Source organism: Ursus americanus, chromosome 36 (assembly GCF_024610735.1).
Source record: "Ursus americanus isolate L20-20 chromosome 36, mUrsAme1.1.p, whole genome shotgun sequence".
In the NCBI taxonomy this organism is placed as follows: Eukaryota; Metazoa; Chordata; class Mammalia; order Carnivora; family Ursidae; genus Ursus; species Ursus americanus.
Genome location: NC_142162.1, coordinates 25,405,922 through 25,433,817, shown reverse-complemented (window position 1 = coordinate 25,433,817; position 27,896 = coordinate 25,405,922). Strand labels below are relative to the sequence as shown.

Sequence of the window (27,896 nt, the reverse complement as noted above, 5' to 3'; positions counted from 1 at the left end):
ATATAAGTCAGACACACACACACACACGAATACGTATATATTTGGGTGGGCGTGTGCTCAGAGTTCTCCCTAACAGCAATGCATGATCCAAACAGTGGTTTGGACGCTGTACTTGGTTTGCTAGGGTGGCCACGACAAAATCCCACAGACTGACGGCCTCAACGCCAGAAACCAAGGTTTGGGTGCTGGAGGCCGGAAGTCCTCAATCAAGACACAGGCAGGGTTGGTTTGTCCTGAGGCCCCTCCCCTTGGCTTGCAGACGGCCATCCTCCTCCCTCTTTACCTGGTCATCCCTGTGTGTGTGTGTGTGACACCCGACACAGTGGGTTAGGGGGCGCCCTGATGAGCTCATTTTAACGTAATTCTTTAAAACCCTATCTTCAAATGCAGTCACATTGTGAGGTACTGGAGATGAGTTCAACCTAAGAATGTGGGGGGACACAATTCAGCCCAACAGGCACTAGTGAAGGGGGAGTAGAAGGTCTCTCCATTTCAAAGGGAACCCCCGACGCCTGGCGTACTGGTCCAGAGAAGGGCTGTGGCCACGGGAAGGGTACGCACACGGCCCTGGAGTGGCTCCAGGGAGGGGGCCTCAGGGCCCATGAGACGCTCCTTCTGGCAGGAAAGAGGCCCTGGTAGAGCGAGCCGGGACCCGTCGCCGCCAGCTAGAAGACTTCCAGCAGCTGCGGACTTTCCTGCAGGATTCCTTCGAGGTTCCCCTTGGGTTGCGGTGTGGGTCGTGGTTGTGGGGAAGGAGCCGCTCCGGGAAGAGCCCACCCTCTTGGGGCAGCCCAGAGGTTTGGGGGAAGGGGAGAGCCCGAGGCAGCCGAGCGTGGTCCTCCGCGTATGTCCAGGTGGCCACATGGCTGAGGGAGAAGAACTCGGTGGCCCTGGAAGAGGACTGGAGGGACCCCGCTCTGCTGCGGGCCCAGTTGTGGAAGCAGCACAGTCTCCAGGCCAAGCTAGACGCAACTGTCCACCACCAACAAAGGCTGCAGATGGTGAGGCCCTGGGAGCCTTGGGACAGGCCTGCAGGCCAGAGCATGGGGAGACCCCGCAGAGCCCTGGCAAGGGCTCTGAACCAGAGTCACGGATGGCGGACGTTCATCGAGTACTTTCTGTAGACAGGCACCATGCTGAGCACCCAAGGGTAGTGAGAAACTGTAGCTTTCCTGGGGCACCCACTCCAAAAATAGTGCCTTTTCAAGAATCTTAAAGATAACATTTTGATGAGAGTCTTTATAAAGCCGTCTTGGAAAGACATTAGGGGATGGAGAAGGCCACAGCAGGCAGTCCTGCGGGTAAAGGCGCCAAAGTGTACCATCTTTTAAATTTACCCTCTCCCACCCAAAAGGGCAGGTCCTGACCCCAGGCTGGCTCCCTCTAATTTAAATTGTCCCGCTAAAAATGTTTAACGTTTTATTTCATTTGAATGAAATAACTGTTGTTATCTATGTTGTATGGATAAGGAAAATGAGCTCAGAGAGGCTCACGAGTTTGCCCAAGGCCCCACAGCTAGCATGCAGGCTGGTGGGTGGAGCCAGCAGGCCTAAGTCCCTGTGGGGTGCCCCCTCTGGCTGTAGGAGGGGCAGAGGCTGCTGCAGGAGGGCCACCCGGCCTCAGAGACCATCCGGGAGCGGCTGGGGGAGCTGGGAGAGCTCTGGGACGAGCTGCAGGCCAACAGCCAGAGGAAGGCAGCCACACTGCGAGACGCTTGCAAGGTGGGCTCTGTGCGCCGTGGAGCAGCTGGAGGGGCCGCCAGGCCTCTCCCCCTTGTGCCACCTCACCTTCTGCCTCAGGCCCTGCATCTCCGGCGGAGTGTGGAGGAACTAGAGAGCTGGCTGAAGGCTCTGGAGGTCAAGCTGAGAGCCCCTGTGGGGGACCAGGACCAGCCTGGGCTGGACGAGCTTCTGGGGGCACAGGGAGAGCTGGAGGCAGCCGTGGCCGGGCAGGCCAGGCAGGCACAGTGGCTGCTGGGCCAGGCCCGGGTCCTCACAGGGGAAGGCCGCTGCCTCGCCCAGGACGTGGAAGACCAGGCCCGGCAGCTGCTTCCAAGGTAGAGCTTCCATGTGCTCGCCCCCTTCCCCCTGCCCTCCAGTGGGTCTCCTCGGGGCTGCCCCCTACCCGCACGGTGAGGGGCACGGCGTGGGGGGGGCTCTGGCTCACCATCTGGCCCCAGCACTGCCGGCCACGGTCCCTGCCTGCCCTGTCCCCACCCCCACTGCCGCAGGTTTGAGAGCCTGCGGGAGCCCCTGCAGGAGCGCAGAGCAGCCCTGCAGGCCCGGAGCCACCTCCTGGAGTTCTTCAGGGATGTTGAGGAAGAGATGGCCTGGGTGCAGGAGAAGCTGCCTCTGGCCACCAGCCAGGACTGCGGGCAGAGCCTGAGCGCCGTGCGACACCTGCAGGAGAAGCACCAGGTGTGGGCCCCCCACCCCGCAACTCAGATGGAGCACAAGGCTCGGTCAGCCAGTGGTGCTGGGAGCTCTGTGCCTCGGGGGGGCTTCGGGGGCTCCCTGGGTTCTTTGTTGGCCATAAAGACAGGGAAGTCCTCGGGGGCAAATCCGTGGGACTGTAAGGCTTCTGCCACGACTCTGGGGTCCCCTGAGGAGAGTCTGCCTCCGCCTCCACAGAACCTGGAGTGCGAGATGAGCAGCCGCGAGGCTCTGACCCAGGCCGTGGTGGCCGCGGGACGCCAGCTGGCGCAGGCCGGGCACCTGGCGGCCGGCGGGGTGGCCGCGCGGGTGCAGCAGCTGGAGAGCGCCGTGGGCTGCCTGCGGGCGGAGGCCACGCGGAGGCGGCTGCAGCTGCAGCAGGCCGGGGAGGCCCAGCAGTTCCTGACCGAGGTGAGGCGCTGGCGTGGGGCCGGGGGGTGGGGTGCAGGGCGTGCCGAAACCCGGTGAATGTGGGGCTCCCGGCTCTCCGTGTGTCTTCTGCCCCCGAGCTCTTCCTTCTGCAAGTTACCCAGAGCACGGGCCCCTCCCTCGCTTCGGTGTTATTTTGTTTTGCCGTTTCTTCTGAACCGGTGGTTCTCAGTCATTGCGTTCCATCAGAAGGACCTGGAACCTTTAAGAAATGCGGATACTCACGTTCCATTCCAGAGCAAATCAGAATCTTTAGCGCTGAGGGCCAGGCACAGGGGGCGTCAAAGCTCCGGGCCGGCAGGGTGCAGCCCTCCAGACCTCGAGGCCGTGCACTCCAAGCTGGGAGCCCTAGAGGCCGTCACCCAGGGAAGCCTCTCCTCTCTGCCACCGCAGCTCCTGGAGGCAGAATCCTGGCTGGAAGAACGGGGCTGTGCCCTGGACATCGAGGACGAGGGCCAGAGTGCCGAGGCCACCCGCACCTTTCTGCGGCGGCTGGAGGCCACCAGGAGAGACCTAGAGGCGTTCCGCACGCGAATTGAGAGGCTGCAGCAGACAGCAGCCGTCCTCGAGAGCAGGCAGAACCCAGAAAGGTCTGTGGGAGCCAGGCCCACGCAGGGAGGCGCGGGGAGGGCTCTCCTGCAGAGGCGCACGAGGCCATCCCGGCCTAGAGGAGGAGGGCTTCAGCGGGGTTGCCCTTCTTGCCACAGCGCCAGGGTGCTGGCCCGGCTGCGGGCAGTGAGGGAGGCGCATTCAGGGCTGCTGCAGAGGGCGGAAGGCAGGGGGCAAGGCTTGCGGGAACAGCTGAAGTTGCACCAGTTGGAACGGGAGGCCCTGCTCCTCGAAACCTGGCTGGCCAGCAAGGTGGCCACTGCTGAGTCCCAGGACCACGGGCAGGACCTGGAGGCCGTGGAGGTGAGTCTCCCCTGAGCGAACCTGGGGCAGAGTGGACTGAGGCTGAGCCAGGACAAGGGGAAGTGTGGCTTTGGGCGGGGAGGCGAGGGCATGAGCTGAAGGGAAGCATGTGGGCTCGGGGCAGATCCTTCTGGTGCTAGAGTCAGAGCCGAGGGACATCAGCTCCTGCCTTGTCCAGTACCGATGAGGGGACTGTCAGATACTGCCCGGCCCTCTGCGAGCTGCAAGAGCGGCTGGACACCACCCCAGAGTGACCCTCCCCGGCGCTCTGTCCTCGCAGATGCTGGAAGAGAAGTTTGATGCTTTCAGAAGGGAAGTTCAGAGCCTGGGACAGGCCAAGGTGCAGGCGCTGAGGGAGCTGGCAGGCTCCCTGGAACGGACAGCACCCAGGTGCGCTCCCCAGATTCAAGCCCAGAGGAGTCGCATCGAGGCCGCTTGGGGGAGGCTGGACAGGGCAATAAAAGCCCGCACCCAGGTAAGTGCACCCAGGCCAGGCCAGGCGCAGCCAAGGGGCAGGAACATTTACGCCTTCTGCCTGAGTCAGGGACAAGCGGACCCACCAGGGGGAAGCCTGCAAGTGTGTGTGGGTGTATGTATGTGTGTGTGCGTGCACGTGTGTGCACGGAGGGAGGTGGCTGCCTCTGATTCCCAGTACTAAGCAGTTGGGGAGTCTTGAAACCTTGCACCCCCACTCCACCCCAGCTCTCTCCACCAGTTTGCTTTCCTGCTGGTACAGTTCACACCTCCAGGGAGAGACAGAAAGCAGGTCTGGCCAGCTTCCCAACCCTTGAAGCCTCCCCTAAATACAGGCCTCAGGTTTGCAGATAACACACCATGTCGATCTCTCCTCAACCACAGGCACTTAACTGGCTCCTTCGCTGCGCCCCCTCACTCCTCGAACCTCCCTGTGCGGCGGATGGGCTCCGTGTTGCTCTCTGTCCTGGGTTCTCGGCCGTAGCTGCTGGTTTCTATAAAAGCAGCCTGGACAGCCTCCTGGGCTGACTCTCCCCTCCTAATTGGTCCTCCCAGAAACCAAGCTCCTCCCTCATGTGGACCCATCCCTTGCTGCCTCAGAGCCTGCATTTCTGCCTTTCTTGTGATCTGTACACCAAAGCCCCTATCCTCACAGAACGCCCCCGCCAAGGCCCTACCCCTTATCAGTAACATCACACATAGAGCACCTGCCACATCTAGGACATTCTCTGTACCTGGTGGTCATGAACGAGTCACTGAGCCCCCTGGTCCTCGTTATGTAAAAGGAGACGGCCCACGAGGCCCTGTCTCCAGAGAGCAAGGACCCTAGGAATGAGCTCAACCCAGAGCAGCCCCTCCTCTCTCTCCCAGAGCCTGGCCACAGCCCGGGAGGTGCGAGGCTTTGAGCAGGCAGCAGCTGAGCTCCAGGGCTGGATGCAGGAGAAGGCCGCCCTGGTGGTGAGAGACATCTGTGACCACAGCCCGTCGTCAGTGCAGACCTTGCAGCAACAGCACAGGCGCCTGGAGGTGAGGGCCCACGCCCGCGGTCTCCCTGCAGCTGGGGGGTCGGGCCCCCCAGAGGGGAGACAGGAAGGCCCTCCCAGCCGGGGAGTGCCGCCCAGGCTACAGAACAGAGTGGAGTTGGCTTGGGAAATTCTGGGAAACAGGACCCCCCAGAGAAGACCGGATGCTCCCCGAATGAGGGGCATGCAGCAGGTCGCCTGGGGAGAGGCCTGACCGGGAATTCTGGTGGCAGAGGGACCTGGCAGCTGTGGAGAAGGAGGTGGCCCGGGTGCGCACGGAGACCTGCCGACTGGGCCGGCTACACCCTGTGGCTCGGGAGGGCCTGTGCGAGCAGCTGGCCAAGGTGGAGGAGGCCTGGGCCGCCCTGGAAGTGAAGGCCCAGGAGCGGGGCCGGCAGCTGGAGCAGGCTGCCCAGGGCCATGCCTTCCTCGGCCGCTGTCGGGAACTGCTGTAGGTGGCATCCCGCCCTGATGTTGGCTCCGCTTGGCCCTGTGGGGTGGGGTCACCCAGCTCCTCGGGGAGCCGGCCTCCCCTTCCCCGGGCACGCCGCATGCCCTGCCTCCTGAGGCTGCTCTCCCAGCCCTGACGGCAGCTTCGTCTCCTCCCCCACCCAACCAGAGCGTGGGCTCAGGAGACGCGGGCTCTGGCTTCTTCCGAGGAGCTGGCCGCGGACGTGGTGGGGGCCGAGCGGCTCCTGGCGCAGCATGCAGAGCTGGGGCGAGAAATCGAGGAGCGTTGCCTTCGCGCCCGGGAGCTGCAGCAGGAAGGGCAGCAGCTGGCTGACAGCGGCCACTTCATGTCCCCGGAGGTACGAGCCCAACGGGGATGGAGCCCAACTTCCCAAGGCCTCGGAACCCCTAGCTGAAACAGAAACCCTCAGGAGAAGGCAGGCAGGAAGCAGAGAGAGAGGCAGGGAAGGGGAGGGTCTGGGCCTTGCCCGGACCCCTCTGCTGGGCACCCCAGCCCTGCCCTGCCTCAGTGCTTCTGCTCGAGTGTCTGACCCTCTGCACCCCCTCCTACCAGGTGACAGGGTGTCTGCAGGAGCTAGAAGGGCAGCTGCGGGCACTCACCGAGGCCTGCACCCTCCGCCAGGAGCGCTGCGAGGGGAACTGGGGCCTGCAGAAGCTGCGGCAGCAGCTGGACCGGGCCGAGGCCTGGCTGGCCTCCCGGGAGGGTCTACTGCTGGACCCCAACTGTGGGGTGAGCCCAGGCCCTGCCTGGCAGCTGCATCCACTGGCAGCTGTGGCCAAGGGTCTGCTGTTCCTCTGCTCCCTGACGCGCTAAACGGGGTTGTGGACTGCGAGGGGAAGCTCTCAGCACCCCTAAGAGCTGGGCCTCACCCTGGCTTGGCTTGGCTCTCCCCAGGACAGTGTGTCCGACGTGGAGTGGCTGCTCTGCAGACACCAGGACTTAGAGAGGTTGCTGGCAGCCCAGGAAGAGAAGTTTGCCCAACTGCAGAGGAAGGCAGGGGTGAGCGGAGGCTGGGCGAGGGTTCACCAAGCAGCTAGAGGCCTGGGGGCTGGGGGTGGGAGCAGCCTGAGAACTGAGCCCACATCTGAGCCCCTGGGAAAACCCTGTTCTTTGCCTGGCCAGCTGCAGGGCCTCGTCACCCCCTCATCCAGGTAGGCTGGAGCCCCACCGTGGACTAGGATGACAGGGGAGTCTCTTAGCAAGCTGAAGCAGAGACAGATGAAGAGCCACGAGGAGACAGGGATTCTCTCTAGGGTGAAGGGATTCCGGAAGGAGAGGCTGGGGCATGGAGCCCTGACCTGGCTCACATTACTCCCCTCACTCCCTTCTCCAAGGTGGAGCAGAATTTGCCACAGCAGGGGCCAGGGCTGAAATCTGGGAGTGCTGGCCACAGGCTCACCCCCCTCCAGCAGAGGCCCTTTGGAAGCAGGTGGCTGGGAGTACAGCTGGCTGAGACAAGGGACCTGCAGCCAGGTGTCCCCGTCGGGCCGCACATACCCTCCGCCACTACTGTCTCCCTGGGGCGTGCAGCCAGGCAGCAGGAGCCCGGTGGGGCTGGGGCCTCGGGGGGGTAAAGCCCAGACCCTGGAGCCAGCGCTGAGGCCTGCCAGGGGCCGGAGGGGGGTGGCACTGGGCATAGGAGCCGAGAGTCCTCAGGAATGAAGTGGTCAAGAGGCGTAGATTCCTGCCCCACCTTTCAGAGGGGGCCTGTCCTCTGTTGCTGGATGTTTCCTGGGCCCCATCTTGCCCTTTCAGGATGCAAAGGGTGCCCCCACCACGGAGGGATTCTTGGAGCTCCAGCAGCAGCTCCTGCCCACAGGGAGCCGGGTAAGTAGGAGGGTCCTTCTCCAGTCAGCCCCCCTCCATAGAGGCGCTTGGGCTCAGAGGGGCACCAGGGCCCGGCATCCTGACGTTATGGTGGATAACACTCAAGACAGTTTCATTCTTTTTTATTATTTAAGTAATCTCTACACCCAGCATGGGGCTCAAACTCACAACCCCGAGATGGAGAGTCACACACTACTGAGCCCGCCGGGCGCCCCAGGACAGCTTCATTCTTAAGCTATCTCACAGCTGCGGCCCCCACCCAGGTGGGGCCCTCTTCCTCCTCTTCCTGGTTTCCCGGCACATCATTCCCTGGCTCTCTCTTCCCCGTGGACTCCTTGGGCCCGTCCAGGACTTGGCCTGGGAGCCTCCGGAGACACACAGGTCATCACAAGGCCGGGCTGCAGCCTCCCCTCCATGCCCAGCTGGTGCAGCCTCCCTGCCTTCTCTCTGCAGCCCTGCTCCAGCCCCTGGGATGGCTGCCACGGGACCTTGGGAGGCAGCTCCCCGAGCCTCTTCCGGGACAAGAGGACAGCAGCAGAGGTACTGGGCAGTGCGATATGGGGGGGGGGCAGAGGACAGGCCCACGGGGAAGAACGGACATGGCCATGGTGAGCCCTCTCCTCTCTTCTCAGAATATGGCCCCAGTGGCCACCCTTGACGTCAGAAGAGCCCAGTGTGAGAGCCCGGGGCACCAGCATGGCAGGAAACACGCTTTCTCCTTAAGGTGAGGGCCAGGTAGGGAGAGAGCCAACGGGCCCAGGACATACCGACCCAACAGGCACGGCCTCCCAAGAGCAGCTAAGGGGCTGGAGGCAGGGGTCCCCCATAGGGGAGGCGACGTTTTGACCCATGGCTCTCTGGGTGGCAGGCTGAGCGGCGCGGTGGAGACCGTGCGCGCAGCCCCAGCGGAGGGGCGGGCTGAGAGCCGGCATCCAGCCCTGAGCAGCACAGCCGGTAAGCCCCGGGGGAACCTGGGGAGGGACTTGGGTTCCTGATCCCTGGGCCCCCAGCTGCCGTTTCACGCCTCCTCATCTACCTCTCGAGCCTCAGAGGTAAGTGGGACTTGGCGTCTTCTGCGAGAATGTAAGGTCCAGAAAGGGTAAACCACTTGCCGAAGATCACAGAGCTAATTAGTACCAGAGGGAGGGCCGGGCCTGCCCCTGGCCGCCGCCGAGCCTTGTTCCACACCCTTTGCCTCTCTGGCTCGCCTGCGGGCTCCTAGGCTTTGTTCTGTGACCCTGGGACCTTCTCTAACCTTCCAGTCCTCAAAAAGCTCCGAATGCACTGTCCTTGGGGTAGCTGGTGGACAGTGGCCAAACCCAGTTCTATCAGGGATGCCTGGAAAACACCCCTGCCCCAGAAATCTCTGTCAGTGTGGTCCGGCTCCACCCGGAGACAGTGTGTTCAGGTCATGTTCTCAGGCTGCTACACGGCTTCCTGCAGCGGGCACCTGCCTGTCTGGGCTGCTTTGAACAAGAACAGACTGAGTAGGTTACAGACCAGAACCATTTATTTCTCACAGCTCTGGAGACCGGGAAGTCCGACATCAAGATGCCACCAGACTGGGGGTCTGGTAAGTCGCCCTCTGGGCTGGGAGCAGTGCCCTCTCACTGTGCCCCCGCTTGGTGGAACGGGCCAGGGTGCTCTCTGGGATCTGTTTTGTAAGGGCTCCACCCTCGTCGCCTAATCACCTCCCCATACCACCCCCAGCTGGCCATATGAATGTGGGGGAGACACGAACATGGAGGGAGGCTGCAGTCCGCAGAGGGCCTGGCACCGGCGTCAGGGCTGACCCCTGTTCTCGCTTTGCTCTGCAGCCTGCAGTCTGAGCCTGGAGCTCCCAGCCAGACCCGCGGGCTTCCCAGCTGAGCACACGGCTGAGAGAGGGCCCAGCGCCGCGGCCCCGCTCAGGTAGGGCACCTGGCTATGCGGGCGGGCGGGGGCCTGAGCCCCGGGACTGGCACAGCTGCTGCCCTCTTAAGCCCGAGCTCTGGAGGCTCAGACCTAAGCTGCTAGGGTGTAGGGTAACCCCCATATTTGAGAAAATCCTAACACCCACCCCATCAGGTACAAACCTCTGGTTCCCTCTCCCCACAGATTCCATGGCTGTCCCCTGACCTCCACACTGAGGGAGATGCCCGTGAGTGCCGACAGCCAGCCGCAACTCCTGGAGTTCCTACAGGCTGCAGGCCCAGCCCAGGCACCTGCCTGCGGCTCCCACTGCCTTTCCTGCCCAGGCCAGACCCAAGGTAAGGACATCCCCGGCGTCCACACATCACTCATTTCTTGGCCTCCTCTTCCTGTCCAAGACAGAAGACAGGTTGCCGGCCAGCCCTATCTGGCCTGCACTCGGCCGCCTCTCCTGCTCCAATGGGCAAGGGGAGCCTTACTGTCCTAGAGCCGGGCAGAAATCAGCCCCCCCCGCCCCAGTCTCACAGAGACAGACACCCCGTGTCAGCCCAGAGGAGCACTCCCAGCACACCAGAGGGCTGCCATGGCTGCGGTCTCTGGCAGTAGGCAAGCCCACTCCCACAGGGCCCACAGGCTCCGCTTCAGGATTCAGACAAGGTGCTGAATGAATAGGCCTTGGCCTGGATGGTGGCTTCTAAGGATCCCAGGGCTGCCATTTTTTCCTGCTGTGACACTAGCCACATGCCCCGAGCAGGGCCCAGGCATCAGTAGGCCAGAGCAGACAGGGGGAGTTGGGTCACAAGAACCCGTTCTCTCCCATCCACCCTCCGCACACTAGGGTCAGTCCTGCAGCTGTCAGCTCTTGGTATCCACCTCCCACAGCAGGATTAAGAGGTAGAATGTTCTAAGGGAGGCCCGGCCCTAAGTTCACTCTGCCTCCCTGTTCCAACAGGTCTGGACCCTGAAGCAAACCCTGAGGTGGCAGCAAACGTCAGGGCTACAAACCAGGACAACCTCTAGGGGACCAGCACGAGACTCTGCTACCAGGCCCGTCTGGACTAGATGGTTCCTTGGTGACAGGCAGCCCTCAAAGATCACCACTTGCTGCAGTAGGCCATTCACTCGCGTCCCTGTGGCTCCTCTGATCCTAGCTCTGATCCCAGGTGTGGCCACCCCTACTGTGGGACAGGAAGCAGCCATCTGACTGGGGGAGGAGGACAGGGGTGCTGGCTGCCACTGCCTGTGAGTCCCCTCACCTGCGCAAGGCCAGGGTTCCAGCAGCAGAGCCCCCGCGGCCAAACTGGCCTCACCCTGCTTGGAAAGGGTAGCCCCCGCCGGGTAGACATGGCCTGCTCTTCAGCGGTAGTCCGGGCGGACGCCAGAATGACCCGTCCTTTCTTGGCAGCAATGACAGATCGCCTGTTCCCACCTCACATTTATATGCGCCTCTGATACATAAACCGCTCTGTTAGTTCACTCTGTACAGTTACTTACTCAAGGTAGCAAGGGGAAACGGCCCCAGGGCTTCGAGCGCTCATGCAAATAGGGTCAATACTGCTTTGGGCTCAAGCCGTTGTCCCCCACATCGACCTTGGGCAACCAAAGAACCCCTGAATGTTCTCCTTGCTTGAAGAGGGGGCTATCTATCTGCGGCCTGAGGAGACACGGCCCAGCCCTTTTAACACCCTCAGGCTCCCCGCATGTGTCTGTGGCAGGGTTGCTGGTGGCCCCGTCAGGGGGGTGGTGGGCACATACCCTGGCGAAGCCCCGCAGAGGGTGAGGTGGCCACGGCTAGGCCTCCAGGCCCCAGCGGCTCCAGCACACGTGGGGAGCAGTGTCTGCCCCAACGCTCCCCGCCCACCTGGGTCTTCTAGGTGTGAGTCCTGACGGGTGGGAGGGGAGGGGGGCCCGGGCTGCCCCCCGCGCCCTCACTGGGGTTGGTGCCGCCGGCGCTGCCGCCTCCGCTGCACGGCGCCCCGCAGGGCCTCCAGCAGCCGCTCCCGGTTGTTGCAGATGTTGTAATGGGTCAGGCGGAGCAGCTTGTCCGTGTCTTCCGGGCTGTAGGTCAGCTTCGAGTAGTGGTAGGGGGAGTCGGAGGAGGACAGATTCACCTCCCCGGCCTCCTCCTCCTCAGGGGTCCGCGGGAGGCCTGGTGGAGAGAATGGAGCTGGGCAGGGCTGGGGCTCCTGGGGGGAGAGGCAGGAAGGCTGGAGGGGGTCGGACAAGGGCTCACCAGGGGCCGAGTAGTGCCGGAAGGAGTCATCGACCAGAGGGAAGTGCAGCACAGCGGGGGCGTCGGGGCAGTCTGGGTCCAGAAACAAGTGGCACTCACGAGGCTGGCGCTGCTCCTCAGGGCTGGGTGAGATGGGCGGGAAAGGGATGCCCTGCTCCTGGCACAGCCGGCCCAGGAGCTGCAGCTGCTGCACGGCAGGAAGAAGGGGCGTCAGAGCCCGGGGCTCCTCGGTGTCTCCAGCACTGGGCCAACTGAACGCGGAGGTCAGCTGAGGCACCTGGGACTCAGTGGCCCGATGCCAAATCCAACCCGAGCAGAACCACAGGGTCAGACCAGACTTAGGAGAGTGCTCCCACCCTGACAGCCTCCCTGCGGCAGCTCCTGAGCTCTGCTGCGAGGGGCTGCTAACGACTCCCGGGTTCTGCAAGACGCTCCACTGGACCAACACAAAAACTCACAGCACAGGGTTCCAGAGGTCCAGGACCAAACGGGGGAGGGGGGCAGGGGCCGCAAATGTAAAATACACTTAAAAACCTCTCCCTGTCACTCTAACTTCCTGTGCAGAGTCTGTTCGCCTGGTGGTAAATTCATAGGTTCCACAATTCAGAGGACAGCATGGTGTCCCTATCTCAGGCCCTAAGGAAACCCGGACCAGAAACCGGACTCAAGATCGAGGTCCCTGGAGGCAGGAGCCAGGATGTCAGGCCAGGCCTGGGGTCACCACTGCCTCCCAAGCCTGCCCCCCAGCCCACCTGAAAGGCTCCTTCGAGGTTGTAATCCAGCGACAGGACGAGGTCCACATCCCGCGTGGGCCGCAGGAGGGGCGGGAAGCTGGTGTTGATAAGGTAGCCAACATCCAGCAGACAAAGGTGGGGCTCCGCAGGTGTCAGCTGGTTGGGGAGCCCATCCAGTTTGGTGGCTGGAAAGGTTAGGGGGATGGGATGGAAAAGCAGCTGTCATTGGTGCTGAGGGCACCAGACCCCTCTAGCCTAACGCTAACTCCTTGCTACTGGTAGAAGCCAGTTCTGCCCTCTGGTCCCTGATCTCTCCTGCCAAAGTAGCCCTGCCACTTCCCAAGTCCCCACAGATGGGCCCTGATCCACAAACCTGGACAAGGGGTTGCCGGTCTAGGCAGCCCAGTGAACTAAGCTTAAAGGAGCTCGGGGCCCAGGGGTTGGAGGGTAGGGGGTGTCTGAACCAGGGACATAAGGCTCAGGTGGCCATAGGCAGACCTTGGAGAGCTGGGACTAGGGAGAGAAAAGATACCTTTCCAGGCGGAAAAGTAAGGATGATGGAAATAGTCCTTGTGGAAATGGAGGCCCCGCAGGAAATTGTGTGTGGCCTGGGCCAGTGGGCGCCGTGTCAGAAGGTCAGTGAAAAACTCAGCAATCCTGCCGGTGCCCGTGGGAGGCTCTTCTATCTTCAGAAGTGGGACCTGCTCCTTCTCTGCACAGTCAAGAAAGGGGAAAGTGGAGCATCTTTTAGGAAATGGGGACCCCTGAACTTTTACCCCAGCTTCTGTGGACTCCCAAAGGCCACCCCACCATGCCCCAGGTATGCCAGTGGCTGCCTCTCCAGCTCCTTACAAGGAGCCCAGGCACCTACCCAGGTTGGCCTGATCCTGTGCCCAGCGGTCCCAGAACTGGCTGGGCTCTGAGGCCCAGTATAAGCTGTCCTGGAGGTTGGCTGCATACAGGTTGCTCCAGATACCTGAGACAAGGAACATGAGGGGAACAGAGGGGACAGGAAGGGGAGAGTCCCCCATCCCATCACAACCTGATCCTTCCCCACAGCTCCTAGACCAGGAAACGTCCCCGTGACTGAACCAAGAGGTAGAGGCCTGCCATCTTCCCCAGGCCCATTCTCCCCACTACCCCCCACTTCCCTAACCTTCCAGGTACCCCCCCCCTCACCTTCAAGGAAGCAGATTCGGGACTCAGGAAGCCGCTTGGTCAGGCGCCCCATGAAGAACTCAGAGCCGAAGAGTTCAGAGGGGATGAAGGCCCCGTATTTGGGAAAGCCGACCTCATAGGGGGAGAACTCGCACCACTCTGTGAGAAGACCGCACAGTTTCACTGTGGGGTTCAGAACCCCAGGACCGTCATCACCACAGGCTTCACATCAAGGCAGCTGGTGACCCAGAGGCTCAGGCTGGTTGCAGGCACCCTGAGCATGGACCTAACCCCTCCCAAAGCCTGAGTGACTCTGGCAGGATGAGAGAGTCTCTGGCAAGTGTGGGACCTGGCCCCGAAGGGGGGTGGGTGTACCACCCATCTCCACACAGAGGCCCAGCTCCCCCTCACCCTGCCAGCCACGAGAGCGCAGCTCTCAGGTCCAGGGCTGCTCACCACCAAACTCAAAGGTGGTCAGGTTCTTCTCCTTGGTGTTAAGGGCACAGTAGATGGGCAGAGGGTTCTGGCCACGACTCAGGGCCTCCCGCTGGTCTGAGAGTGTGTGGTCATGGGGCTGGTGGAAGGAAAGGATTTGGACCCGGAGCTGTGGCTTTCTGGTGCCTGAGACCATTCCCACCCCTGCTGCCGAGGGCCACTCCCCATCTTCACACCATGCCCTGGCCACACCCCTCCCCGCACCTCATCGTGCAGCAGTGCCTCGCTGATGAGGGCCCACAGGTTGGTGAAGCAGGTCGGGTGGCCCAGGTGGGCACGCTCGGCCAGCTCCTGCCGGTACCGCTGCAGCTGGCTGGGGGCGAGCACGCCCAACTTGTTCTTGGTCACCTGTGTCTTCAGGGACTCGGTGGGCCCTGCCAGGTCCTTCTGAGACCATTCTGGGTCCTCATAGAGGTTGGCCAAAGCCCTGGGAAAAGCCAAAGCCCAGGGGGTCACAGCACACCGTGGGCTATCCTAGGACAACAGGCTTGCAGGCACCTTCCAACAGTGCCATTGAGCGGGTTCCCCTCTGGCACGGCCTTTCTCCCAGCTCTCCCAACTGGGTCAGAGGCACCGACGGGGTCCACAAGAGCCTTCCCACCACCACCCCCGGACTCCTGCCCTCAACCTGCCGCCTGCTCACCAGGTGGAGCCCGAGGCCCCTGTGATGTAGGAGATGCAGTCCAAGAGACCCAGCTCCCTCAGTCCGGCCAGCTGTCCGTAGAGGGAAACCATCGCCCGGATCCCACCGCCGGTGGCCATGACAGCTACCACGGGGATCTGGAAGAGAGAACAGCCAGGCCAGTCAAGACCGGATCAGGGCGCTTGGAACCGGTTCTGGTGAGGCCTGCGGAGGAGCATCTCATCAGAAGTAGCCTCTCAAGTGTTGGGCTTGTCTGGTTTTAAGAACTGCAGGAAAAATAGACAAGTTCCAGGCCACATCTCCTCACCCTTAGCCCCTAAGGAGTCTGGTGATCACTTGCTAAAAGCCCCACGGCCACCTCAAAAGTCTCCCATACAGCCACCCCTTCCCTCTTGGAAAGAGATGCCCCGGGCTGATCAGAACCTCCAGGGGCTGCCCCCGGGCCAGCGGGCAGCCCTCAGGCTGCACGTCTCGTTGATCAGTCAGATGGGACCCAAGTCCCAACACCTGGACCAGACCGAGAATCAACAAACAAGGAGAAGGAAAGCTAGCTGGGGCGGGGCCGGGGGGGAGCAGTTAACAAGCTCCAGGTGCCTCGTGCGATGCCCTGCATCTGATGGCATCAGGCTCCTGAAAACATCACGTGAGAGGGAAGCAGAGCGGGGCAGGCAGACAGGAGCCAGGGCCCAGCTCTACTCTGGCGAGGAAACAATCATTCAGCTCTGCGCCCGAGCAAGCCAATCCAATGCAGCCCGCGCAGACCTCGTCTTCCCGCAGGTCGTCATCCAGCTGCAGGGCCTGCTTCAGGGCTCCGGCCACCACCTGCTTCCTCCTGCTCAGGAAGGCCTGCTCCTCCGCACAGGGGCCACAGCCCAGCCGCACCGCCAGCTCCCTCGGTCTGGAGGGGGGTGGAAGGGACTATGAGGCAGCTCCAGGCCTCATCACAGAAAAGCAAGCTGGGTCTGCCTCCCCTGAGAAACGCACTGCTAACTCTTGCCCCTCTCCTCACCCCTCACCCCTGCCCGGACTGAAGCGTGAGGCGTGTGGATGTGAGGGGGGAGAAGGTGAACCTGGACCATGTGGGAGGGAACACAGGGAATGCAACAAAGTGGATTCACAGGACTAGAAATGCTGGTGCCTAAAAACGCCCAGGTTGCACGTAGGCCCGTGGGTGCGTCGCACCACCACGGATCTACTTCCCCCCTCTGAGTTTTGTTCCCGCCCCCACCCAAAAATGACTCCAGAAGAGACAAGAAACAGTGCTCCCCCTCTTCATGGTGAGAAGCTAGTCTCCCAGGCATGTGAAGAAGGGCCAGGGTGGGGGACTCCTCTTGTCTCATGATCGTTAGCTAAGGTCCACCCACAATGGCTGCCACCCAAAGGGAGCACGATTTCTCTCCTCCGGTAGTTCCCTTGCCCCCTCTGTCTCAAGCTCAGGTGGCAGCCTGCTTCTCCCCCACCCCCACCCCCAGCCCTGTCTGGGGCCAGGCTCTCACCCTTCTTCTTTTCTCAGCTCCACTCTCATCAGGGGCTCCTGGAAACCATGAATACCATTCACAAAAGTTGGCCACCATGTTCCTCTCATCCCGGCCCAAGCCACACCCTATGATGTCCCCCCGTGCTCCCTTGGGCCTCCGGCCATCTCCACAGGGGCAAGGCCTGAGGCTTGAAGGCAGGGCTGCTCAGAGGACCCCCTCTGCCCAAAGACCGCAGCTCCTACCCAAGCAAGCCAGCTCTGCAAGGCCTAGGGCCCAAGCCCGGCCCACGCTTCTGCCACTCTTCCTCTGGGTGACCAAGTACCTGGGATGTAGGGAAGACCAGCCTGACCACTTGGCCAGAGGGCAAGGCCCGCAGGGGCACCTTCAGTTGCTCTTGAGGGGCATCCTGCAGGGAGGATGAAAGAAGACCTCAGAAGACCCTTCGGTTCCAGCAAAGACCTCACCCATTGCCCCGGGGAGTGACAACGCAGCAGGAAGAGGGATAGGACTCCAACGTCGACCCCACCCTCTTCCCAGGATGCCTGATTCTGCCAGAGAAGGATGGGGCGAGTGATGGGGCTCAGCAAGAGCAGAGGGAGCAGCTAGGAGGAAGTGGGGACGGAAGGAGGGAGAAAGACCCTGCAGGCCCTGCCTCTTAGGAGGGAGCAGCACACTACCTGCAGAAGAATACCCAGCTCCTGCTCCCAGCAGGCCGGGCAATGGAAGCAGAAGGGGCCAGCACCCACGGAGGCCTCCTGTTGACCCTCGCAGGACCCAGGAACCACAAGCTGAACTCTGCCCTCTGACTCTGGAAACAGGAACCAGAGCAGAGAGGCTGCGAATAAGATCTTGGCCCACAGAGGCCCAAGGCTTCTTGCATGAGGGGCCTGAGGGGCACTTCCCTACCCCCACTGCGAAGACGGACACAGGCCCAGGCTGGGAGAGGAGTCCCCACCACAGCCCCTCTGAGGACTACGGGGACACGCTCAAGTCCTGGGGAGCCCCAGCATGGATTTGCCCCAACCTCTACCGCTGCCCGTGAGAGCTAAGGGCAGGTAATGTAAGGTCCCTCCAGGGCCCCTAGAAAAGGGAGGCAGAGGGCTAGGGGCTATCCTAGTAGGTGGGGACTTACGCTTCCGGTCCCCTGCCTCCTCCAGTCGGACGTGCAAGCAGAAGAGCTCCCGGGCCTGTGTCATTAAGAAAGTCCCTCAGACTCAAACCCCTCCCTGTTAGAGGCCCCCACCCTCCCAGTACCCTGCTTTTGGTCCTTAGCACTTTATTACGTTGGGCCTGAGTCACCAAACATTTGCTTGAGGTTGTATCCTCTAGAAGAACGGAAATCCCAGGGCCCCCCAACTTAGCCCTACCCCCAAATCCCCAATGGGGGCCCAAGCTTCAGGCCCAGGAAAGAGGGCATGAGGGAGGGGTTCTGGACTCACCACCAGGATGCCATTGCTGACAAGCTGCTCAGCACAGTCTGTTCTGGAAAGAGCCACCAGTGACCCTCAGTGCAAGTCCAGCTTCCCAGGTTCTCACCCCTCGAGGAGGACATGACATCCCACCATCACTGAATGTCTCCCAGGGAAGGGTGTCAGCTCTGGGTGTGCCGGGCTCTGTCCTTCCCCAAAAGAAACATTCCTACCCAGGAATCACCCCATTGCCCCTGACTCACAGTCTCTGCAGCCGAAATTCAACTTCTAGCCGCTCCTCACCCTGGAGAAATAAAGAAGCAAGTTAGAAAGGGTGAGGAGTGTGTGTGTAGATTTCAATGCAGATGCCAACTAAGGCTCCTGGGGCCCCAAAGGTGGGGAGAGCCAATGTCCATCTCCAGGTTGCTCTGTCCACCTTCTCTGGGTGGCTCCTAGAAAGCTGTTCTTGGCTTACGGGCCAAGAAAGAGGGTCGGAGACGGGACTGTTCCTCAGTGACAGCAGCTCCTGGCTGACCGCGGCCTCTGGAATGCTGGGGAAGCCTGGACCACTCACTGGAGAAGAGGGCCATGTGCCCAGCTCTCCTCCGGAGCATCTCCCCTCCCTAAGCAAGGCCCACCGCTACCCTGTGCACAGCCTTGCCTGAGGGTTCAGTGAGAAGCTCTCTCGGCGGAAGTCCCCAGCCTGCAAAGTCCCCAAGTCAAATAGCACTGACAACACGGGGTCATCACTGGTCAGAAGGTCCTGGTCAAAGACTTGCAGCTGCAAGACATTCTGGAAGGGAAGAGAGTGAGGAGCCGCAGGAAGGAGGAGTGGAGTAGGAAGGTGAGTGGGGCCAGAGCATGGACCGGGGGCTGGCAGGGACAGGGGGCAGGGCAGGGGCTGACCCCTGACCCACCTTAAGCTGGCTGTGGATTCGAAAGCGAAAGCTCTGATTCCAAATGGGGTTTCTGCTGTTCTTGACCGTGCGTGTCTGGAGCCTGTGGCTAGAGGCCGTGGGCAGCCACAGACTCACATAGCAGTCAGAGGGGGTCACTGCGGGAAGGAGGAACAAGTGCCTGATGGCCAAGAGCCCTACCCTGCCCAGCTGCCCAGAGTCCATGACCTTCCATCACAAGCAGCCCTGGGAGCCTGGAGACCCACGGAATGGGGCTAGGTCAGGAGACAAGAGGAGCAGAGGCTGAGATGCCACCCAACATTCCACCCAGCACCGCCTCTTGGCACCCTAAGACCCCCTGCATGCCCAGCCCTGGAGACTCTTCCCACTGGCCTTGTCCCACTCTGAACCCAGCTACAACGGCACTGTCCTCCTTGGGCCCAGCACTCACCTAGGTCCTTCGAGGGCAGGCCATGGGCCTGCAGGACACGAACAGTGAGCAGGCAGGTCCCAGGAACCCTTGCCTGCAGAGGGAGAGGACAGGCTTGCTGCAGGCTGCTGAGCCCAAAGGAGTCAAAGGTCAAAGAAGAGGGCAGGGAGACCCCTCCAGGACTAATCCTGAACCAAAGGTACCAGCCCTGCCCAGCCACATGGCTGCCCCCCACCCATCAGAGTCCTGAACGGAAAGGCAGCTACAGCAGCTCCCCGTGATGCCTGCCGACTTACACAACACTCTGGGCTGGCCCTGGTCCACGGGCTTTATGTACATTAATTTGTTTAATCACACATAGTCCCTACGTGTAGGGACTACTTATTATGACCAATCCCACAAGGAACTTGCCTGAGGTCCAGGGCCGGGAGTGGACCAGGCTGGCTCGACTCGCTGTCAATCCCACACTTACCTGCTTCCAGTTCCTGCTATAGTGTCCTTCAGTCTTTCCACCCCACATCCCCAGCTAACCCTTGCTAAGCAGCCTTGAGGCTGGTCTTGGGTGGCAGGAGGCCTGGGGGATGGAAGGCTACAGAGAGAGGGGAAGGAGCATGTTAAGACCCAGCCTGGCCTCAGGCCCCTTGCTGGGGCTGCTGCCCTGGTTGAGCAGCTTACACGGAGACATGCTCCAGTTAAGCAAACCCTCTATTTGGAGGAGTGAAGAGCACAGACTTGGTTTTCAGACAGCCTCTCCACCCCTGGCCAGGAATCATTTCTGGAAATGGGCCCTCTGCTTGAGTAGGAACAGCACTTAGCAGCTCACACCACCCACAGGTTTTCAAGTCCTCCAGGTGCTACGAGGTCGGGCTAGAGAGGGTCCCCAGGCAGGTCCATCCAAACCCACAAAAATGGATCTGGGGATTTAAACCATGGGAAGTGTGCCAGAGAAGCCCGTACCAACTGATCCTTTCGGCCTCCACCCTGCCTCAGAAGGGTCCTGATGGAGTCCAGGGGCAGAGCTGGGGAAATTCATCTGTCAGTGTCTGCCCTGGGGCCCCCACACTCCAAGCAACTGAGCCAGGAGCACTGGAACGGCCACTTCCTAGGAGCCTGAGTTCTCAGGGCCCAAATCCATGGGGCCAGGACTCTGTCTGGAGCCCATCTCTAGGGCAGGAAGCCCTGACCCAATGCTGGCAAACTCCCCTCTCTACACCTGGAGACACCCACAGCTCCCCTTAAGAAACAGCATTAACTGGGGGGGGGGGTGGCACCTGGGTGACTCAGTTGGTTAAGCATCCGACTCGATTTCAGCTCAGGTGAGATCCAGCCACAGGCCCACGCGTGTCAGGCCCCACAGGTCAGGCTCTGTGCTCAGTGGGCAGTCGGCTTGAGATTCTCTCCCTCTGTCCCCCCCTCCCCCTGCCCCACACACATACCCTCTCTCAAATTAACAAATCTTTAAAAAATAAAGATATGAAATAGCATTAACCAGGCCCCAGAGGGACCGAGGACCAGAGTGGGGGCCCGGTGCCCTAGCAGGTCTTACCAGAGCCATGAGGCCGACTGTCCTCAAGAGCCACGAATGGCAGGCGGTAGATGCAGGACCAAGGACTGCCGGCTTTTTAACCCAGAGCCAGTGATGAACCAGCTGGCCCCAAGCTCCTCCCCGGTCCCTCCCAACTGCCTCCACTCCACCCAAGCCTCACACCCACTCCAGGACAAGCCACCTGCCGAGGCAATGAGGAACCTTAAACCTATAGGGAGACCCAGACACCCCTGTGAGAGGGGCCTACCACCCATGAAGACCCATTCCCTCCAGCCGTCACCATCAACACCTACCCCACCCGGCCCTGCTCTCGTGCCTGGACCCAGAAGGGCCACTGACGCCCAGAAAGCAGGGAGTGGGCCCGGGGCAGCAGCAAGTAGAAGAGTCTCGTCCCCTGTCGCAGGGTCTTTCACAACCTCCGGTGCCAGTAGGACAGGAATGCCCAGTCCTGACTGAAGCACTTGGCCAACCTGAATGGCCCAGATCCATCACAACCTGGCAGGGGTGTGGTTTGTTCCACGAAACAGCCCTCCAAGCTGCATCCACAGCTGCCTCCACCCTCGGAGCTGGGTGGCCAGGATGATGAGGCCTCTGGGTGGCATTCGGGGAAGGGGGATCTTGCAGGTCTGGGCGGGTGCAGGGGTCTCTGTCCCCTCCTGCCTGTCCTTGTTGTGGGAGAAGCAGGGGTGACCCTCGGGGCCCCAGACCCCACTAGCTGCCCTGGAGCTGGAGGACAGCAAACAAGGCCAGAGCAAAGCTCAGCACAGCTTTCCGGGCTGAGTCGGCGAGGTCCGCTTGCCCTGAGAGGGGCTGCGATGGCTGTCACAGATAGAGGGGTCTTGGCAGCAAAGAACTCCTCGGGCTCAGGTCTGGACCCAGCCCTCGGCCGCAATCAGAGTAACCCTGAAATGTTTACCTGAACCTTCCAGCCCTCACCAGACCACAGAAGACATCTTCAAGACAGAGTCTCCGCATACGTGAATCACAGTCACCTTTATTGTGCATTCCCTCCGTGCCAGCCCTTATGGTCCTTACAGATCTCTCGCCGAGCCTCACAACACCCCGTGGGGTAGGAAGCACCATTTTCTGTTTTACAGACAGGACACCAGTGCTCCGAGGTGGTAGGCTGCCCAAGGCCGCGGTGCCGGTGACAGGCGGCGCTGCGCCTGAAGCCTGAAGCCTGAAGCCCACGCCTCCCCGGGGACAGGCTGCTGCCTCACCTGTGTGGCAACTTCCTGGGAGCCCCACCCAGACCTGTCTGGCACCTCCTGATCACCTCCCCAGATTCTCCATCGCTGATCCCAAGCTGAGCTGGGCTGGCAGCCGGCATACTTTGCCTCTGGAAGTGACCTGGCCAGGGAGGGACACGACCTTTGCCACCAGTTTTTGTAGGCAATGTTCACCAGGGCTCCATCAGTCGAGGCCCGAGGCCTTAGTAAGGGAGTCGAGCAGCTGGAAGTAACTGTACTTAAGGTCATACTCCATGTCATACCAGTAGTTCACTGTGGGGAAAATGGAGACCTGAGCACGAAGGTCCCCTCGTTACCTACTGCCTCCCCAACCCATCCCCCAGCTGCCCTGATGGGTGCTTCTCACCAGCAATGCAGCCATGGGACTGCTGGACGTGGTGGAACCAGAGGGCTGGCAGGTAGAGCATCTCACCGGCCTGCACGGTGCAGCAAAGGGCCCGGGCCTGACTGTAACTGGGGTACCGGGCCAGATTTGGTGCCAGTGGGTCCAGTGGGATCCAGGGTACCTGGGGACACAACAGATGCCAGGGAGGAGGCCCAAAGCCCCAAGGCCCTCCAGCTCTGTCCCTTCCAAAGGTAAACACCACGAGCCCTGCCCTGTTCAGCACTTAGGGATCTTTCAGAGTCAGGTCTCCCCAGCTCTATTGTGCCTGCTCCTCAGAGACCAGGCTCCGACCCTTCCCCCTCCCCAGGGCCCAGGAACAAAACAGACACCTTCTCCATGGCCTCTTCATCCACCATCTCAAAGGAGCCATCTTCAGTTAGCTGGTAGGTTGCCGGTGTATACAGCTCTGGAACCAGAGAAAGGTATGGGGGCACTCAAATGGCCTGCGGCTTCTCAATTCCTCCCACTTGCTCCGAATGCAATGGAAACGCTGCATCCACACCGCTGGCCTGGCGCATCAGCCCGCCCAGGGTCCTCGCTGCCCTCCCTCTACCTTGGGCCACCTGCTCTCCAGCCCCTGCAGGCTGAGCCCCATACCATAGGGGATGAAGGGCCGGTCGCTGGGTGGATGTAGCAGGAAGCGTTTCTCCCCTGAGACCACACAGTAGAGGTTCTCATAGTGGTCCTTATGTACTGCCAATACAAAGAAGGCCCAGGGGGCAGAGTTAGGAGGGCGAGACGGTCACATTCAGGGCCCTGCACCCCAGACAGATTGACAGATGGTATAATAGGAGAGCACAAAGCAGGCACAAGGGGATGCTGAGGAGTCGGGCAAGCGTTCAGCATTTCAGATCTCTGCCCACCAAGGACTTGATGCTCACCAGGCCCTGAGCTCATCTCTACCAAGAGTGGAAGTCAAGCAACCAGGGTTCTCCTGAGTTCACCCCTGACCCAGCTGGCCTTCGGAGAACTTTCTAGAGTCCTAGAAGAAATAGTGCCCTCCACCCCTTGTGCCATGGGACCTTCCCCAACCTGAGCTATTGGGAGGCTCTCTGTCGTATCCAAACCCCAGAATCCCAGAAGAAATCTTAAAGAACAGTCAAACTTCCATCCAGACCCAATCTTCCACTCTTGGCCTCCTCTGCCCTCCTTCCCCCACCTCTGTATCCCTTTGACACCTACAAGATGTCACTGCAGCCGCCTCCCCCAGCCAGAAGTTCACAGCATCAGGCATCCTTCCTGTAGGTCAGAGGTAAGAGAGTGACTTAAGACGGGCCATCCTCAAAGGCCAGGCTGGGAATAACCACCATACAGTGATGCCGGACCACAGCCTGGGGGGGACCAGAAGCTCACACAGAGAAAACAGGGAGAAGGGGCAGAGGAGGGTGAACTCCAGGAGGGGCCTCCTCCCCTGGGGTAGAGAGGAGGATAGCAATGTTCAGTAGTTCAATTCAAAGTCGTGGCCTGGAGACTTGAGTGTTTAGTGCACAGCTCCTGACCCTGACGGGCCAAGCGCGTGAGCCAAGTCATCACTTAAAGGAGAAGGAGCAAGCAGAGCTGACTCCTTCCTTCCCATCTCATCCCTGCCCGGCCAATGCCTTCACTCACCCAGTGCCTCAGAGGCCCAGGGCACGTGGGACTCTAGATCAGGCAGCAGCTGGGGCAGCTCGGTGGGCAGGTTGGAGCACTGCTTCTGCACGTACAGGACTCCCGGGTGCTGGGCCTGGCCCTCTAGCACATCCAGCACGCAGCTCAGGGGCAGGCGGCGCTCGGCAGGCATCACAAAGCGGTTCCCTCGTACGGCATCCGCGTAACCATCTGGGGTCACGGCCACGCTCACCTCTGTGGAGCCCACTGTGGCTCTGGAGGAAAGGACTTTCAGCCCATACCCGGATACCACGAAGTACCACCCAACAACCCCCAGGGGAGCCCCCACCTGAGATAGGGGAGAGACCACTTCCGCAGAGCTGGCCAGTGCCGCAGGGCGTTACGGATGATGCAGGGCCTATTGGGGCAGACCCAGTCTCGGTAGAACTGGAGTGGAGTGGGGGGCTTGTCCAGGTAGGGCACAGCAAGAGGCACACTGAGCTCTGAGAGAAAGAGGGGGGTGGGGGGCTGAAGCCAACCGCACCCAGTTGCTGCCCCAGAGTCTGCATAAGAGATGCCCTCCCTGGGCAGGACACACTGTTACCACTGGATAATGCCCACTGATGACCAAGGGACCCTGGACAACCAGGAACTGAAGAATGAGGGAAATTTAAGGGAGAAAGCGTGAAGTACCCATAAACACACCAAGATGGGCCATAAGAGTCCGCAGGGCCAGAGGATGCTGCCAGCCCCCAACCCAAACCCAAACCCTCCTTGAGACCATGTCCAGCCCTGTACGGTGAGCCCTCGGCTTTCCCACTCTGCAGGGCCCAACCTCCCGGCAGCCTTTAGGGAAGGCAGCCATTTAGGCAGTGCAGGGAGCTCCAGAAGGAATACAGCAGAGGCCCCAAGGCCACAGGCTGGTGTGGGAGAGTCAAGACTCTGGAAAGCACCCTCCCAACAGTGATACTCACTGAGCACCTTGAACGTACTCAGTACTTGATTTGGCCCATGTGGAGGTATCAAGTGATGATCCTACTGTCATCTCAAGAAGATCACAACCCAAGTGGGGAGACAGGCTGCCACACGAAACCGTAAGAGGAAAGGGAAGGGCTGAACTGTGTTTTGGACCCTACTGAACAGCATCACCATCCTCGGACACCCAGCGCTACCACGTGCATTTACGCAGGTTGTGCAGTATGCCACCCGCGCACATGTCTGTAGTGGCCCTGTGTCCCTTCTCACAAATCTACTCTTTTTGGCTCTTCCTTCTCCTTCTCTCCGGTCACCCTACCAATGGTCCCGAAGTTCTATGGATTCTACCTCCTCTGTCTCTCAAACCACCCCCTCCTTTGCTCTGCTGGTATCTACTTTCAGACTACTTCCTCGGGTCCTCAAATGTCACTTCAATGACGCTTCCTTCCCTGGCGACCCTTTTAAATTGGAACCTGTCCCCAACAATCCTACACCCCTTCCCTTTTTTCCCCTCTTTCTCCCTTTCGTTCATCACCACGTAACACACTATGCATCTCACTTAGCAAAAACTGTTTACTGGTCTCTCTTCCTAGAATAGAATGTAAGCTCCAGAAGAGCAGGGATGCAAGTCTTGTTCACTGTTGTATCCCCAGGACCTAGAATGGTCCCTAGAATGAGCCCAGCAGGTGCTCAGCAAATATTGGCTTAATGATTGGAAGAAATTCTCCCACATCTCCTGGCTGGCTGGTTGCTGCAGTCAACTAACTGGTTTCCTTGGCTTAATTCCACTCCCTCTCAAGGCATCCCTCATCCTGGCCCCAGTCATCTTCCTAAAATACAATCGCATCTTGTCATACCCCTAGTTAAAAAAAATTCCTTTGATGGTTTATAAATTATAGTCCACCCTGGCATGCATTCAAGGTGATACATGATCAGGCCCAACCTACTTTTCCAGTCTGGTTTCCTTCGGTCTAGTGCTGGCCCCTTACCACACTCTCAGGTGGAGCCAAACGTTGTTCCTGCTGCTCACTCAGACTGGGATGCCTTTCTCCTGGCTTCTATAAAGGGTACACAGGGCTTGGCTTTTTAGTTTCACCTGTGAGATCTAGCCTGAACGTCTTGGCCCCAGTCGGCGGCCGCTGCACTAATTTTCACCTCTGAGGTCATGCTCTCTCTCTCTCATGTCAGTCTCCACACCGGTCGTCTTTGCTTTGCAGTCGGAAAGTAAATGTCTTTAGCTCAAAAATTGGAACGGAGTGGGAAGACCCTGGCAGGCCCAAGAAAACTGAAAAGGAAAGAGCTGACACATGTGCTTGCTTCACCTTCTAGAGAGGTAAGATGGAACCTGCCAAGCAGACAAGGGAGCAAGGGGAGGAAACTGGCAAAGGGCCTTCCAGTCAGGCCAGCCCATCAAAGCAGTCACGTTGGGAAGGTGATTTGGGGGGCTCTGTAAATCTCTCTATTGTTCTCACTGGGATTCTTTAAATATGTGGAAACTGCTTTTTTTTTTTTTTTTTTTTTACCTTTTGTATTTTCTGCAATTATTTCAGTTTTACTACCTCCAATTAAAAGACTTCCTGTAGAGAATGGCTACTGCTCCCTCCTGAGGCTTCAGTGTGAGAGAATTTCAAAAGGGATCGAAACAATTTCTTGGGCCTGACAATTCTTCTGCTAGAAATTTAACCAACAAAAATACTTGCACATGTGCTCCAGCCACACTGGCCTTTTCACTGTTCTGTGAACACACCAGGCACACTCCCACCTCAGGCACCTCTACCTGCAAGGCTCTTCTCTCAGATGTCTGAGCAGCTCACTCCCTTCCCCTCCTTCTTCAAGCCTGTGCTCAAATGTTGCTTTACCCAGGCAGCCCAGCTACCCTATCTTATTTATACTTGGAACCCTCCCCCACCCCATACCTGGCCTGAAGCCTCTTATTCTCCTTTACTTTCTTTCCCACAACACTTATCTTCTAATCCATTTCTTCTCCTGTATAATTAACTCATTTAGTGTGTCTAAGGTTACTTGTCTCCTCACCTGGAATGTAGGGTCCATGAAAGCAGAGATTTGTATTCAGTGATGTATCCTAAACACACTGATCAGAGCCTCACACATTGAGGTGCTTAGTATTAAGGTGCTCAAAATATTCGTCGCAGCATTAGCAAAAAGTGACTGTAAATGACCTAAACACCTAGCAATACTAGGCTGATCCAGCAAATTACAACACTAGTTAGTACACAGGCGAGAAAAAGACTGAAGAGGGACATGGGGCGATCTTCAAGATACACAGTGCAGAAAAGTGCGTTTAACAGGCTACCACTTGTATACAAAGGAGATATATAGGCGGGGGTGTGTGTGTGTGGGTCTATGTGTAGATATAAATTGAGTATTTCTGGAAGGATGCAAACTGGGGCCTAGAATGGGAAAAAATGCTTACTTTACATTATAAATCGTTTTTTTAACCACGTGCACATGTTGCTAATTAATAGTAAAACAGAAATGGGAGGGAGGGAATCAAGGACAGAGAAAAATAAACCAAGCAGGGGAAGAGCCAGGGATTACTTGCACAGCTGCCTACAATTCTCCCAAAGCTCTGCACCAGCTCGGAGAAGTCTGTTCCTGAATAACGCGTTCCAGCAACGCGTTCGGAAAGGAAGCATCCGACCGCCTTACGACTTAGCGACAGGAAAGGCTGGGAGGGGCAACAACAGACTACCCCATTATTCGGGACGGGCTGACTGCGGGGAACATACCAGGGGGAAGCCTGGCCCGGGCCTTGGGAGTAAAGCGAAGAGTCACCCCAGAAAGCCGCGAGGACACGGAAGCAGGGGAGCTGAGGACCCAGCACGAGGCGGGGGTGGGGCAAAAGATCGAAGAAGGGCCAGCAACGAGTCAGGTGCACAGCTTCTGCGCTCCTTGAGGACACGAACTAGGGAACCGGGGTGTCGGCCGCCCAGGAGGGTCAGGACGCACCCGACTCGGGGCCCTGGTTCCCTGCATGCCCGAGGTCCCGCCCGCGTCCTGAGGCTGCCCGGCGGTCGACGCGAAGCCCCGCAGCCTCTGCGCGAACCCACTCACCCCTTGCGGCGGCCGGGAATTCTCGTAACTCCCTCCGCACGGCGTCCAAAGCCGCCTCCGCCATGACGCCGCCGCCGCCGCAGCAGCAGCGGGACCACGCGCCCGCCCCTGAAGACTCCGCCC

General features: G+C 59.9%; 2 protein-coding genes across 3 annotated transcripts in view; one reads left to right on the top strand and one right to left on the bottom strand.

Moving 5' to 3' along the window:
- Positions 1-9,966, top strand: part of SPTBN5 (spectrin beta, non-erythrocytic 5) — a 44,835-nt gene extending 34,869 nt beyond the window's left edge. Inside the window, 20 exon segments of the mRNA XM_087859164.1 lie at positions 623-1,001; positions 1,584-1,721; positions 1,800-2,056; positions 2,231-2,417; positions 2,631-2,843; positions 3,255-3,773; positions 4,054-4,248; positions 5,118-5,273; positions 5,503-5,720; positions 5,889-6,078; positions 6,294-6,470; positions 6,636-6,740; positions 7,076-7,216; positions 7,497-7,568; positions 8,022-8,108; positions 8,201-8,292; positions 8,437-8,522; positions 9,091-9,141; positions 9,386-9,479; positions 9,666-9,966. Of these exon segments, the coding sequence (XP_087715290.1) occupies positions 623-1,001; positions 1,584-1,721; positions 1,800-2,056; positions 2,231-2,417; positions 2,631-2,843; positions 3,255-3,773; positions 4,054-4,248; positions 5,118-5,273; positions 5,503-5,720; positions 5,889-6,078; positions 6,294-6,470; positions 6,636-6,740; positions 7,076-7,216; positions 7,497-7,568; positions 8,022-8,108; positions 8,201-8,292; positions 8,437-8,522; positions 9,091-9,141; positions 9,386-9,479; positions 9,666-9,966 (3,658 nt within the window).
- LOC123803827 (bifunctional peptidase and (3S)-lysyl hydroxylase JMJD7) lies at positions 9,057-27,881 on the bottom strand. Of its 2 annotated transcripts, XM_045815559.2 has the most exons (25): positions 27,774-27,881; positions 24,073-24,226; positions 23,745-23,998; positions 23,319-23,375; positions 22,734-22,829; positions 22,466-22,542; positions 18,977-19,049; positions 18,547-18,683; positions 18,291-18,422; positions 17,893-17,933; positions 17,660-17,702; positions 17,353-17,407; positions 16,898-17,028; positions 16,543-16,626; positions 16,239-16,276; positions 15,505-15,640; positions 14,743-14,879; positions 14,304-14,526; positions 14,061-14,178; positions 13,626-13,763; positions 13,318-13,422; positions 12,979-13,158; positions 12,465-12,631; positions 11,713-11,899; positions 9,057-11,628 (listed from the first exon to the last, which is right to left on the bottom strand). In XM_045815559.2, exons 1-25 carry the CDS (start codon positions 27,835-27,837, stop codon positions 11,408-11,410), a joined length of 3,048 nt encoding a protein of 1,015 aa, XP_045671515.2. In that variant the 5' UTR covers positions 27,838-27,881; the 3' UTR covers positions 9,057-11,407. The 2 variants fall into 2 exon arrangements, with proteins under 2 accessions (XP_045671515.2, XP_045627274.2); XM_045771318.2 differs by lacking the exons at positions 9,057-11,628; positions 11,713-11,899; positions 12,465-12,631; ... (14 more) ...; positions 18,547-18,683; positions 18,977-19,049 and adding exons at positions 21,773-22,003; positions 22,098-22,257.
- Positions 27,882-27,896: the final 15 nt, after the last annotated feature.